The 12,243-nt window shown below is 43.4% G+C and overlaps 1 protein-coding gene across 7 annotated transcripts in view; it reads right to left on the bottom strand.

Annotated features, from left to right (window-relative positions):
- Positions 1 to 689: 689 nt before the first annotated feature.
- The window catches only part of LOC110675977 (lactosylceramide 1,3-N-acetyl-beta-D-glucosaminyltransferase), a 193,641-nt gene continuing 182,087 nt past the window's right edge, over positions 690 to 12,243 (bottom strand). For all 7 annotated transcript variants that reach the window (XM_021842170.1, XM_021842167.1, XM_021842164.1 and 4 more), the window contains one exon: positions 690 to 3,346. In XM_021842170.1, coding sequence (XP_021697862.1) covers positions 1,982 to 3,214 — 1,233 coding nt within the window. In that variant the 5' untranslated portion in view covers positions 3,215 to 3,346 and the 3' untranslated portion in view covers positions 690 to 1,981. The remainder of the gene's footprint in view (positions 3,347 to 12,243) is intronic.

Genomic DNA, 12,243 nt, shown 5'->3' on the forward strand with positions numbered 1-12,243 from the left:
TATCGAAACTACATTAGCCAATATTTGAATTTTCAATACGCACTAGTTATAGAATTCCGAACTAACCATAAGCATGCAACACATAGTCCTAAACCTATCGAACAACTTTGCCGAAAACGCCGACTTTCTAGCTGTTTTACATCGTGAGGTATGTGAGTTTGAAATATTTGTAGCTCACTAGCGCCTCCTAGTTGTAGAATGTTGAACTAAGCTAACATGTAGTGTATAGCCTTTAGAATAATGAACAACTTTGCCGAAGACATCAATGTTTCAAATCATCAAAATTTAGATCCATTGTAAGTTCTAGTTACAGAGCATCACAGTCGCTCAGATAAATCAGAGAACTATGATTTTTTTGCTAGTGCCATCATGCGGTGAAATTTCCAATTAACCAATACGTAATATAGTAGCCCTGTTGCAAACCTTCACCGAAGAAAGTATGAATTTACATATATAGAGCTCCTTCTGAGATATAAACGCCCAGTTTAAAAATTTCGCTATTTTTAGACTTTTTTACAATAACCCCTCCTCGCGATGAACCATCCCCCTTTCGAATTTTCTTATACTTTTTAGTAAAACTCAATTAAATTTGCTTTCCGAAGCTTAAAAAAAAACGAAAATTCGTTCAAATTTGACGAAGTTATCACGATTTGAACTTGGGGTCAATATGACCCCAAAACACAGACAACCGCACAGACAGAAGATTAAGCATGCACAGGATCTATTTGAGAACCCAGAGTTCCCTAGGAATACTCAAATTCCGCTTTGATACTGTTGTTCAAAATTGTTCTAGTATTCCCAGGATCGCACTATGAATTTGCAAGATTTGTCTAGAAATTCTCAGAGTTGCGTTATTTTTATACAGGGTTCCGCTAGAGATCCCTACATTCTTCTAGGATTTTTGTGAGAATTATGCGGACCACAGCTCAAATTTAATATTTTGATTTGACTCGCAGTACTCGCAATAGCATCAGCGCCACTGTTTAGTGAATAATATGGTATGAAGGCTTAGGTATATTCGGTTGGTTTGTTCTGTTTTTCATAGGGTTTTTCAGTCATCCAAATCTTCTGAATTTGGGCAGTAAGATGCGCTCATATGCTGAAAGTATTGATGCAAATATTGAGCCCAATAGCTTTTAGAAAGCCAAGTCACCCTATATAAAAAGGCAAATTGTCAAAACTGGTTTGTTCAAAGGAAATTATGTAGATGTTTTCATCGACTTTTTTCGGTGAAAAAAGTCGATGAAAACATCTACAAAATTTAAAAAGCGGTGATGAAACTTACGTATCAAAGGAAATTATCTCTTCTTTCTTTTTCAAATGTTTCCACAGTTTGTCTCAACTTGTTTTGCTCTGTTACGTATTGGACTAATGACATTTTGCCATAGACTCATGTCCAAGATATTATCGACGATCATGTTCTGGAGTATCTGGAGCATTTCCGATTAGCGTTCAGCGCATTCCCGTAAGCAAATAAGTGAGAAACGAGATCTCTTAAAAAATAATTGAAGGTATAGATTTATCATGAAGTATTGCGCGATAACTGAAATATTTATCCTTTTAAATTTGAAATCACAATCCAGTATAAAGCAACGATGAAACACCTTTTTTATAGTTCGAGAAAACTATATTGATGATTTTCATAATTGGGTATAGTGCTCAAACTCAGATCAAGGTGGATGAAATGTTTTCGAGAAAAGTCTTCACTATTTAATACTAATATATCAATAATACGTGGAAAATTTCGAGGGGACGGTTAATCATGCACGCGTCCTTACAATTGTCACACAAACTAGAATTCTTCGACATGTTCTACCTACACAATTCCGGTTCCGCCCCCATATAAGCGGCACACTTGCTCACACTAAAGCGTACCTTAATCATACCCTCTCGCACGCACATACACATCTCGACTTCAAATCCTTCCTCTTCCGGTGGTCCATTGCTGCGCGATCCGCATTCCGTGTTCCAATTCCGATCACTATCTACTAGTGTTGCGCTTGGACGCGACGGTTACCGCTTTCCAGAGCTGCCGGATTTCGCCCTGCCGCAGGTCCGGCGTCGTGAAGAAGAACAACTGATCGGTGGCGTTCAGCCTGTTCTCGATGATGGCATCTTTTTGGCTTTTGTTGAGCAGCATGCTGCCCGTGGGGGTGATGGTGGCGTTGATCCGCTGCGCTATCGTACCCGTCATGTGGACGTCGTCGATCCAGAAGTACGGCTGCTGTTGCGCTTCGCGGTAAAGCAGGAACGCCACGTCCGGTGTGTAGATTATCGAGTAGCCGGGACAGTGGCTGGGGTAGTACTTGTTGCGGTACTCCGGTATGCTAACGTACCACTTGGACCGATGAGTTCGTTTGACTGGCGCTTTCTGGATCTCCTGGCAGAAGAGTAACCTCCGCCTCTGTGTGGCCGTTTCGAGCACATCGTACAGGGCGGGAGTATTCACGAAGACGTCGTCGTCCGCTTTCAGGATGTATTTGGCTTCGGGGCAGTGATATGTGAACCATTTTAGTGCCATCACGTGCTTGTAGGTCATGTTGCGGTAGGCGTCCAGGAAGTTGCCTTGCACGATGTCGTCGTACATACGATTCTCCTGCTCTATCCGTCGCTGCAGTGTACTAGAGTTGACTGCCCCCAGTAGGAAGACGAGCTTCGCTCGCGGGTCATACTGTCCCCAGGTATCACGGATCGTATTGCGCTTGTACCAATTGGTTGGTGCCGAATGCACTAGTACTAAAACTAACGGTGATCGTCGTTCGTCACTCTTAAGGCTATCTCGTCGCGCGATTTCTCGTTTACTCCTTTCGCTATCGCTACTACAATTGTTAAAGTTGATAGTGAATCTAAAATCTTTTAAATCTATTAAATTGGTATAATCATCTTTTGGCAACCGTTCGACTGGATTGACTAATAATGGTGATGCACTACTATGGTTCCAAGTGTCTGCGCCATCACCGGCGAGCCCTCCTGCTCCTGCTCCTCCTCCCTTGGACAAGGCATAGAAGTAGTAGTTGCTGCTAGGTGAAGGCACTGCTACAGGGGCGTAGTGCGTGTGGGAGGGGCCTTGCGGGTGGGGTGGCGCGATGCCAGCCGGGTCGCCGATGCCGATGGTGGTGCCGCTGCTGTCGGTTTCCTGAAGCGACATGTGCCATATTGTGACTACCAGCGTCAGCACGATCAGAGCCCCAAAAAGTGGACGACGCTCGAACATGACCCTGGGGCACCACAACGCCCCAACCTGGGCACTGTGGCAGGGGTAGATGCGCGGAGGTGGTGTTGGTATTGGAGCGTAGGTGGAGATCAGTGCCTGCGCGATTTTCTCATCGTGCACCGTGCTTGCGTTCTGAAACGAATAAGAGAGAAGGTAAATTTAGAATTTTGCTTGAATCGAACTAGGGTAAAAACACTGTATTTAAAAGCATAAAACCGAAAAATGAAATCCATCGAAAAATGTAAAATCAAAACGTTATTTTGATTGAAAATTCACTATCATATAAAAAGCTTGAATTTGAATCAATATCAAGTAACGGACTCATGTTCCGTAACCGGTAGTTTGAGAACGTCGCGACCCATTGGAAGCCCACACAATACACTCAAAAAAATCCAAACGTCATTGTTACGTGAAAAATCACGTAGATCATTCCAAATTCATTTTACCTTCACTTTACCTGACTAAGATAAAGATCACTAAACCATTCATAACCACCAAATAGTGACTCGGTAATGTTTACTGAGGTTACCTATCGCTCTTACGTGGAATTCACGTAGGTGCCTGAGTTCATTTTGACATTTGCATAGTGTACGTACATTCGGTGTTGAGCTCAAATCCTAAGATGGCGCCCGCTTGATTTTTGAAGAACTTCAGAAGCTGCTGCTGCTTTAAACACTGTGTAAGATTGATTTCAAGGTAAATATGCTTTGAATAATCCCTGCATTACTTCATATTTTATATGTGATTTATAACCTCTATCAATTATAGCACGCAAAGGCTACAACAAGACAGACCAAACTCACAAAATTGGGGAAACAGGATTCAAAATGCTCAGATTGACAATAAAATATCACAATCTTTTAAGTTTGTTTACACTTTCCAATTGGGAATTAGTTTTCTTCCAAAGCCTATTAGAAATAAGATTGGTCTTTATTACAGTTAAATTTAATGCAAAACCATCTAGGTCCTATTGAAACGCTTTGTAAAGGCTACCGGAAAATCCACGTAGCTCTTACGTTTAGCGACGGTGGAATGGACGAAGTTCAAAAGTTCATGCGTTCATTCTGGGCTACCTATGATTAACGTGAGAGCTACGTGGAAAGTGCGATGGAAAAAAATCACGTATGTTTTCACGTAACAATGACGTTTGGATTATTTTGAGTGTAGATACCTCAGCCAGCGCAGTTGCTGGCTAGTGTAGTGTGCTATTTCTATACATAAAAAACAATGCGCTCTCGGGCTAGGCATTGGATATATATATAGAAAGCGTTGTGTTTGGATGGACATCTAATTCTTCCGAAAGAGGAGCACTTTGCGAAAAAGAACCACGTGATTATTGAGCTGAAATCGAATTCAGGTTAACTTCTGCGTTCATGAGTCCTCTCATGGCGCAACTAGAGATCGGGGAGTCGTGAGTTCGATTCTCACTGAGAAGACGTGTAACTTTTTCGCAAATCTTCACATCAATTTGTCCTTCTAATCCAATTGCAAATTATATGTAATGTTTAGCTTCTCGGTAGTTGTTAAACTTCCACTCGGCTGGTTAGCCGTAAAACCACGATTCATAATTAAAACAAGCATTATATGCCGTTTGAAGCTCATTTTGAGTCCATTTTAAGCTGTTTCAAGCTGTTTAAACCCGTTTCATGCCATTTTAAGGAACTGAACTGTTTTGAGCCCATGTTGAGACATTTTCATTGGTGTCAAGCTGTGTCAAAACGTTTTAGCCGTTTCATGGCTCAATAGTTTCAAACCGCTTTAAGCTGTTTGAGGCCGTTTTAAGTCATTTTAAGTTGTTTTAAGCCGTTTTAGCCGATTTAGGCTGTTTTAAGCAATTTTAAGCCGTTTTAAGCTATTTTAAGCCGCTTCAAGCCGTTTTAAACCGTTTTAAGTCATTTTAAGCAGTTTTGAGCCATTTTGGGTCGTTTCAAGCTGTTTATGCCGTTTTAAGCAATTACGTGGGATTCCGTTTTTGGCATGCTCCGTTTTTGGCATGCTCCATTTTTGGTACCCCTGATTTTGGCAACAAAATGGATCCGTTTTTGGCAACATTTTTGAACATCATTAAATTTTCTTTTTTTTGTAAATAATATCGTATCTGTTGCTTTATTCATTTGAATAGCAGGTCAACTACACACCAATTATATTCAAGCGCTCCATTGTCGTCGATATTCCCCAAAATCTCACCAACTACTAAGGGCTCCCTTAACCCATTAACGCCCAGTGATCTATTTTGAGATCAGATGCCTCGAACGCCCAGTGATCTATTTTGAGATCAGTAACATTTTTGAATACAGTTAATTTTTTAGACACAATGAATGGCTGGTATCTTTGGCAAAGTTGTGAAAGACCTTAAGGGCAGTCCAATGACAAGTTTTTTAATTCAGATTTCTTCCACTAGGTTGCGCTGTCAGCATAAAACATATCTGTTTTGTCACCAGCTCTTATCGGCATCACCACGCTCGTCGTATACTGTAATAAGCGTGGTTTGCAAATCAGAGATTCCTGAACAATTATAGAATGGATCCTGTGCCGGAAGTCAGTGTGGATTCCGGGATTCCAGAGTGCAGATTTTGTTTTGGGATGCCAATGTGGATCGAGGATTTCCAGTGCAGAATCGTGGGATTCTGGGAATCCCGCAAGGATTCTGGGAATCCCGCAAGGATTCTGGGAATCCCGCAAGGATTCTGGGAATCCCGCAAGGATTCTGGGAATCCCGTAAGGATTCTGGGAATCCCGTAAGGATTCTGGGAATCCCGTAAGGATTCTGGGAATCCCGCAAGGATTCTGGGAATCCCGCAAGGATTCTGGGAATCCCGCAAGGATTCTGGGAATCCCGTAAGGATTCTGGGAATCCCGCAAGGATTCTGGGAATCCCGTAAGGATTCTGGGAATCCCGCAAGGATTCTGGGAATCCCGCAAGGATTCTGGGAATCCCGCAAGGATTCTGGGAATCCCGCAAGGATTCTGGGAATCCCGCAAGGATTCTGGAATCCGGGATTCTGGGAATCCCGCAAGGATTCTGGGAATCCCGCAAGGATTCTGGGAATCCCGCAAGGATTCTGGGGAATCCCGCAAGGATTCTGGGAATCCCGCAAGGATTCTGGAATCCCGCAAGGATTCTGGGAATCCCGCAAGGATTCTGGGAATCCCGCAAGGATTCTGGGAATCCCGCAAGGATTCTGGGAATCCCGCAAGGATTCTGGGAATCCCGCAAGGATTCTGGGAATCCCGCAAGGATTCTGGGAATCCCGTAAGGATTCTGGGAATCCCGTAAGGATTCTGGGAATCCCGTAAGGATTCTGGGAATCCCGTAAGGATTCTGGGAATCCCGTAAGGATTCTGGGAATCCCGTAAGGATTCTGGGAATCCCGTAAGGATTCTGGGAATCCCGTAAGGATTCTGGGAATCCCGTAAGGATTCTGGGAATCCCGCAAGGATTCTGGGAATCCCGCAAGGATTCTGGGAATCCCGCAAGGATTCTGGGAATCCCGCAAGGATTCTGGGAATCCCGCAAGGATTCTGGGAATCCCGCAAGGATTCTGGGAATCCCGCAAGGATTCTGGGAATCCCGCAAGGATTCTGGGAATCCCGCAAGGATTCTGGGAATCCCGTAAGGATTCTGGGAATCCGTAAGGATTCTGGGAATCCCGTAAGGATTCTGGGAATCCCGTAAGGATTCTTGGAATCCCGTAAGGATTCTGGGAATCCCGTAAGGATTCTGGGAATCCCGTAAGGATTCTGGGAATCCCGTAAGGATTCTGGGAATCCCGTAAGGATTCTGGGAATCCCGTAAGGATTCTGGGAATCCCGTAAGGATTCTGGGAATCCCGTAAGGATTCTGGGAATCCCGTAAGGATTCTGGGAATCCCGTAAGGATTCTGGGAATCCCGTAAGGATTCTGGGAATCCCGTAAGGATTCTGGGAATCCCGTAAGGATTCTGGGAATCCCGTAAGGATTCTGGGAATCCCGTAAGGATTCTGGGAATCCGTAAGATTCTGGGAATCCCGTAAGGATTCTGGAATCCCGTAAGGATTCTGGGAATCCCGTAAGATTCTGGAATCCCGTAAGGATTCTGGGAATCCCGTAAGGATTCTGGGAATCCCGTAAGGATTCTGGGAATCCCGTAAGGATTCTGGGAATCCCGTAAGGATTCTGGGAATCCCGTAAGGATTCTGGGAATCCCGTAAGGATTCTGGGAATCCCGTAAGGTTGGATCCGTAGGATTCTGGGAATCCCGTAAGGATTCTGGGAATCCCGTAAGGATTCTGGGAATCCCGTAAGGATTCTGGGAATCCCGTAAGGATTCTGGGAATCCCGTAAGGATTCTGGGAATCCCGTAAGGATTCTGGGAATCCCGTAAGGATTCTGGGAATCCCGTAAAGGATTCTGGGAATCCCGTAAGGATTCTGGGAATCCCGTAAGGATTCTGGGAATCCCGTAAGGATTCTGGGAATCCCGTAAGGATTCTGGGATCCCGTAAGGATTCTGGGAATCCCGTAAGGATTCTGGGAATCCCGTAAGGATTCTGGGAATCCCGTAAGGATTCTGGGAATCCCGTAAGGATTCTGGGAATCCCGTAAGGATTCTGGGAATCCCGTAAGGATTCTGGGAATCCCGTAAGGATTCTGGGAATCCCGTAAGGATTCTGGGAATCCCGTAAGGATTCTGGGAATCCCGCAAGGATTCTGGGAATCCCGCAAGGATTCTGGGAATCCCAGGTCGGAATCCCGCAAGGATTTCTGGGAATCCCGTAAGGATTCTGGGAATCCCGTAAGGATTCTGGGAATCCCGTAAGGATTCTGGGAATCCCGTAAGGATTCTGGGAATCCCGTAAGGATTCTGGGAATCCCGTAAGGATTCTGGGAATCCCGTAAGGATTCTGGAATCCCGTAAGGATTCTGGGAATCCCGTAAGGATTCTGGGAATCCCGTAAGGATTCTGGGAATCCCGTAAGGATTCTGGGAATCCCGTAAGGATTCTGGGAATCCCATCCCGTAAGGATTCTGGGAATCCCGTAAGGATTCTGGGAATCCCGCAAGGATTCTGGGAATCCCGCAAGGATTCTGGGAATCCCGCAAGGATTCTGGGAATCCCGCAAGGATTCTGGGAATCCCGCAAGGATTCTGGGAATCCCGCAAGGATTCTGGGAATCCCGCAAGGATTCTGGGAATCCCGCAAGGATTCTGGGAATCCCGCAAGGATTCTGGGAATCCCGCAAGGATTCTGGGAATCCCGCAAGGATTCTGGGAATCCCGCAAGGATTCTGGGAATCCCGCAAGGATTCTGGGAATCCCGCAAGGATTCTGGGAATCCCGCAAGGATTCTGGGAATCCCGCAAGGATTCTGGGAATCCCGCAAGGATTCTGGGAATCCCGCAAGGATTCTGGGAATCCCGCAAGGATTCTGGGAATCCCGCAAGGATTCTGGGAATCCCGCAAGGATTCTGGGAATCCCGCAAGGATTCTGGGAATCCCGCAAGGATTCTGGGAATCCCGCAAGGATTCTGGGAATCCCGCAAGGATTCTGGGAATCCCGCAAGGATTCTGGAATCCCGCAAGGATTCTGGGAATCCCGCAAGGATTCTGGGAATCCCGCAAGGATTCTGGGAATCCCGCAAGGATTCTGGGAATCCCGCAAGGATTCTGGGAATCCCGCAAGGATTCTGGGAATCCCGCAAGGATTCTGGGGAATCCCGCAAGGATTCTGGGAATCCCGCAAGGATTCTGGGAATCCCGCAAGGATTCTGGGAATCCCGCAAGGATTCTGGGAATCCCGCAAGGATTCTGGGAATCCCGCAAGGATTCTGGGAATCCCGCAAGGATTCTGGGAATCCCGCAAGGATTCTGGGAATCCCGCAAGGATTCTGGGAATCCCGCAAGGATTCTGGGAATCCCGTAAGGATTCTGGGAATCCCGTAAGGATTCTGGGAATCCCGTAAGGATTCTGGGAATCCCGTAAGGATTCTGGGAATCCCGTAAGGATTCTGGGAATCCCGTAAGGATTCTGGGAATCCCGTAAGGATTCTGGGAATCCCGTAAGGATTCTGGGAATCCCGTAAGGATTCTGGAATCCCGTAAGGATTCTGGGAATCCCGTAAGGATTCTGGGAATCCCGTAAGGATTCTGGGAATCCCGTAAGGATTCTGGGAATCCCGTAAGGATTCTGGGAATCCCGTAAGGATTCTGGGAATCCCGTAAGGATTCTGGGAATCCCGTAAGGATTCTGGGAATCCCGCAAGGATTCTGGGAATCCCGCAAGGATTCTGGGAATCCCGTAAGGATTCTGGGAATCCCGTAAGGATTCTGGGAATCCCGTAAGGATTCTGGGAATCCCGTAAGGATTCTGGGAATCCCGCAAAGATTCTGAGAATATAATGTGGATACTGGGAATCCAGTGTGGATTCTGGGATTGCAATGTGGATTCTGGGATTGCAATGTGGATTCTGGGATTGCAATGTGGATCATAGGGTTTCAGTGTGAATCCTGGGAATTCAGTGTGGATCCTGGAATAACAAAGTGGATCCTGGTGTTCCAGTCTGGTTCCAAGTGTTCCAGTGTGAATCTTAGGATTATAGTGTGGATTGTGTTGCTGCATTACTGACTTCTAACGTGAATATTGGGATTCCACTAGGTTTGTTGTATTTTTATGTATATCCTGGGACTGTTGTTCAGATCATAGTGTGTCAGTGTGGATCTTGGTATTCCATTGTGTATATTGAAATTCCAGTTTGAATCCTGGGATTGTTACATGGTTCGTGTAATTCTAATGTGAAACCTGAAATGTCAGTGGGGACCTTGGGGTTTCAGTATCTTGATACTCCAGTATGGATCTTGCGATTTTAGTGTGAACCACAGGATTAGAACATGGGTCCTTGTTTTCTAATGTGAATGCTGAGATTTCAGTGCCAATTTTTGGATTTCAGTGTAGATATTTGAGCCCCAGTGAGTATTTTGCATTTCCAGTGTAGATCCTTGGAATTCATTGAGGATCCTGTATTTCAGTATGGATTTAAAATGCGGATCCTAGGATTTCAGTGCGATATGGGGATACCAGTGGAGAGTTTGAGTTTCCAGTGTGGATCCTTCAATTCCAGTGTGGATCCTGGATTCCAGCATAGATCATGGATTTTCAGTGCCGATTTTGAGATTCTAGTGTAGATGCTTGTATTCTGGTAGGGATTCTGGCATTCCAGTGGGAATTGTTAGATGGTAACTCAAGGGTACACTGTGGGAATCCTGTTGGAGTTATGTTGAAAGACAGTGCAAATGTTGTAAAAATTCTACGGAAATAGTGAGCAAAAAGTTTTAAAATACATTGGAAATCTTACGCGAATGCTGGGACTCTTGTGAAGGTCCTGTTGAAATCTTATCTTATAGTTATATAGCAAATAGTTAGTATTCCTGAGAGAATCTCGTAGAAATACTTTGGGAATTTGGATTAGTCTTATTAGAAAGAGTCATGTGAGAATTCTCAGTGATTTTTTTGTAAAACCTGTAAGAATTCTTTGGGAATTGTGTAGAAATACTGCGGGAATTGTGAACCTTATGGGAATTCCGTGTGTTTTTTTTCATGAGCATCCTGGAAAAATTCCATTTGGTATTCTGTGATATTCTTCGAGAATCCTGAGGGAATCCTGTGGGATGCCTTCAAGAATCCTGTAGAAACAATATGTCAATATCTTTGGAATCCTGCTAAACCCTTAGTGGTTTTTATTACGACAAAAAATATCATATTCGTGTAAAATTTTATAAGTGTGTGCCCCGTAACCATTTAATACTAACGAGGCTGGCGTAAAATATAGGAGGAGAATGCGACTACTGCGGCTATATCACGGAGAAAAAAATATAGTAATTACAAACAAATTTTGGTTTGTTTCAACCAAAACTTTAGGTTGAATTTTGCACAAACATAAATTCAATTTGAAGCAACTAATCGCGTTGTTTGAAATAAACTAACATACTGCGTTAAATATTGAATGCCGTCTTATTTGAAATCAACGAACATTTGTTAGAAATAACTAATTTGATTTTGACAGTTCTCAAAACAAACGAAAAAAAATAGTTGAATCAAGCATTATTTCTAGTTTGAATCCACCAAAAATTAGTTTGGAACAAACAAGAGGTGCAGTTTGGAACAAACAACAAATTTATTGAAGTAACGTTCTGGTTATATTCTCTCTATTTTTGTTTTAATCATTTTAAAACAAAAATTATAAATATCCAAACCACAACTACATATTATATATTTGCTTTTGTTCATAAAAAGTACAATAATATATCAAACAAATTTAATATCATTGACAAAATCGAAGTTCACTGGTATTCCGGGATTGCATCCGGCGACTTCGTCCATCTAATCAATAATGCCGCTAATGCTTGCCACTAAGCTCTACGCCAAATCTTCCGCTACTAGTAGACATTTTATCAACAGTAATACTGTAATAGGAAAATAAATATATTTTACAAAACGTAAACGAAAACTAATGAAAGAAATACTTCTAAAAACTTAAAATCTCAGCATTTGTCGGCTCACGTACATGTTATTCGAATAGTTCTGCAAACAAAATAATTTGTTTGAGCTTTATAAATTAGGATATGTATCATTATACACAAAGTAATAATTACCTGAATTATTGACAGAACATTCACTGGGGACGGACCTGGTGTAGTGGTTAGAACACTCGCCTCTCACGCCGAGGACCTGGGATCGAATCCCATCCCCGAGATAGTCACTAAAATTATAGTGACGACTTCCTTCGGAAGGGAAGTAAAGCCGTTGGTCCCGAGATGAACTAGCCCAGGGCTAAAAATCTCGTTAATAAAGTCAAACCAACCAACCAACAGAACATTCAGCATCTTATAATATTTAGACTCTGGTTGTAATATTTTATAAGTAAGTTTCATATTTTTACATGACAATTTGTTTTCAGGCACAACACAAAATGAAAGCTCGCAAACAATCTAAAAATCTAGCTTTTTTCAAACTAATTCTTAGGTTGTTATTTCTACAAAAAAAAATCAGTTTG

Source organism: Aedes aegypti, chromosome 2 (assembly GCF_002204515.2).
Source record: "Aedes aegypti strain LVP_AGWG chromosome 2, AaegL5.0 Primary Assembly, whole genome shotgun sequence".
NCBI classification, from domain to species: Eukaryota; Metazoa; Arthropoda; class Insecta; order Diptera; family Culicidae; genus Aedes; species Aedes aegypti.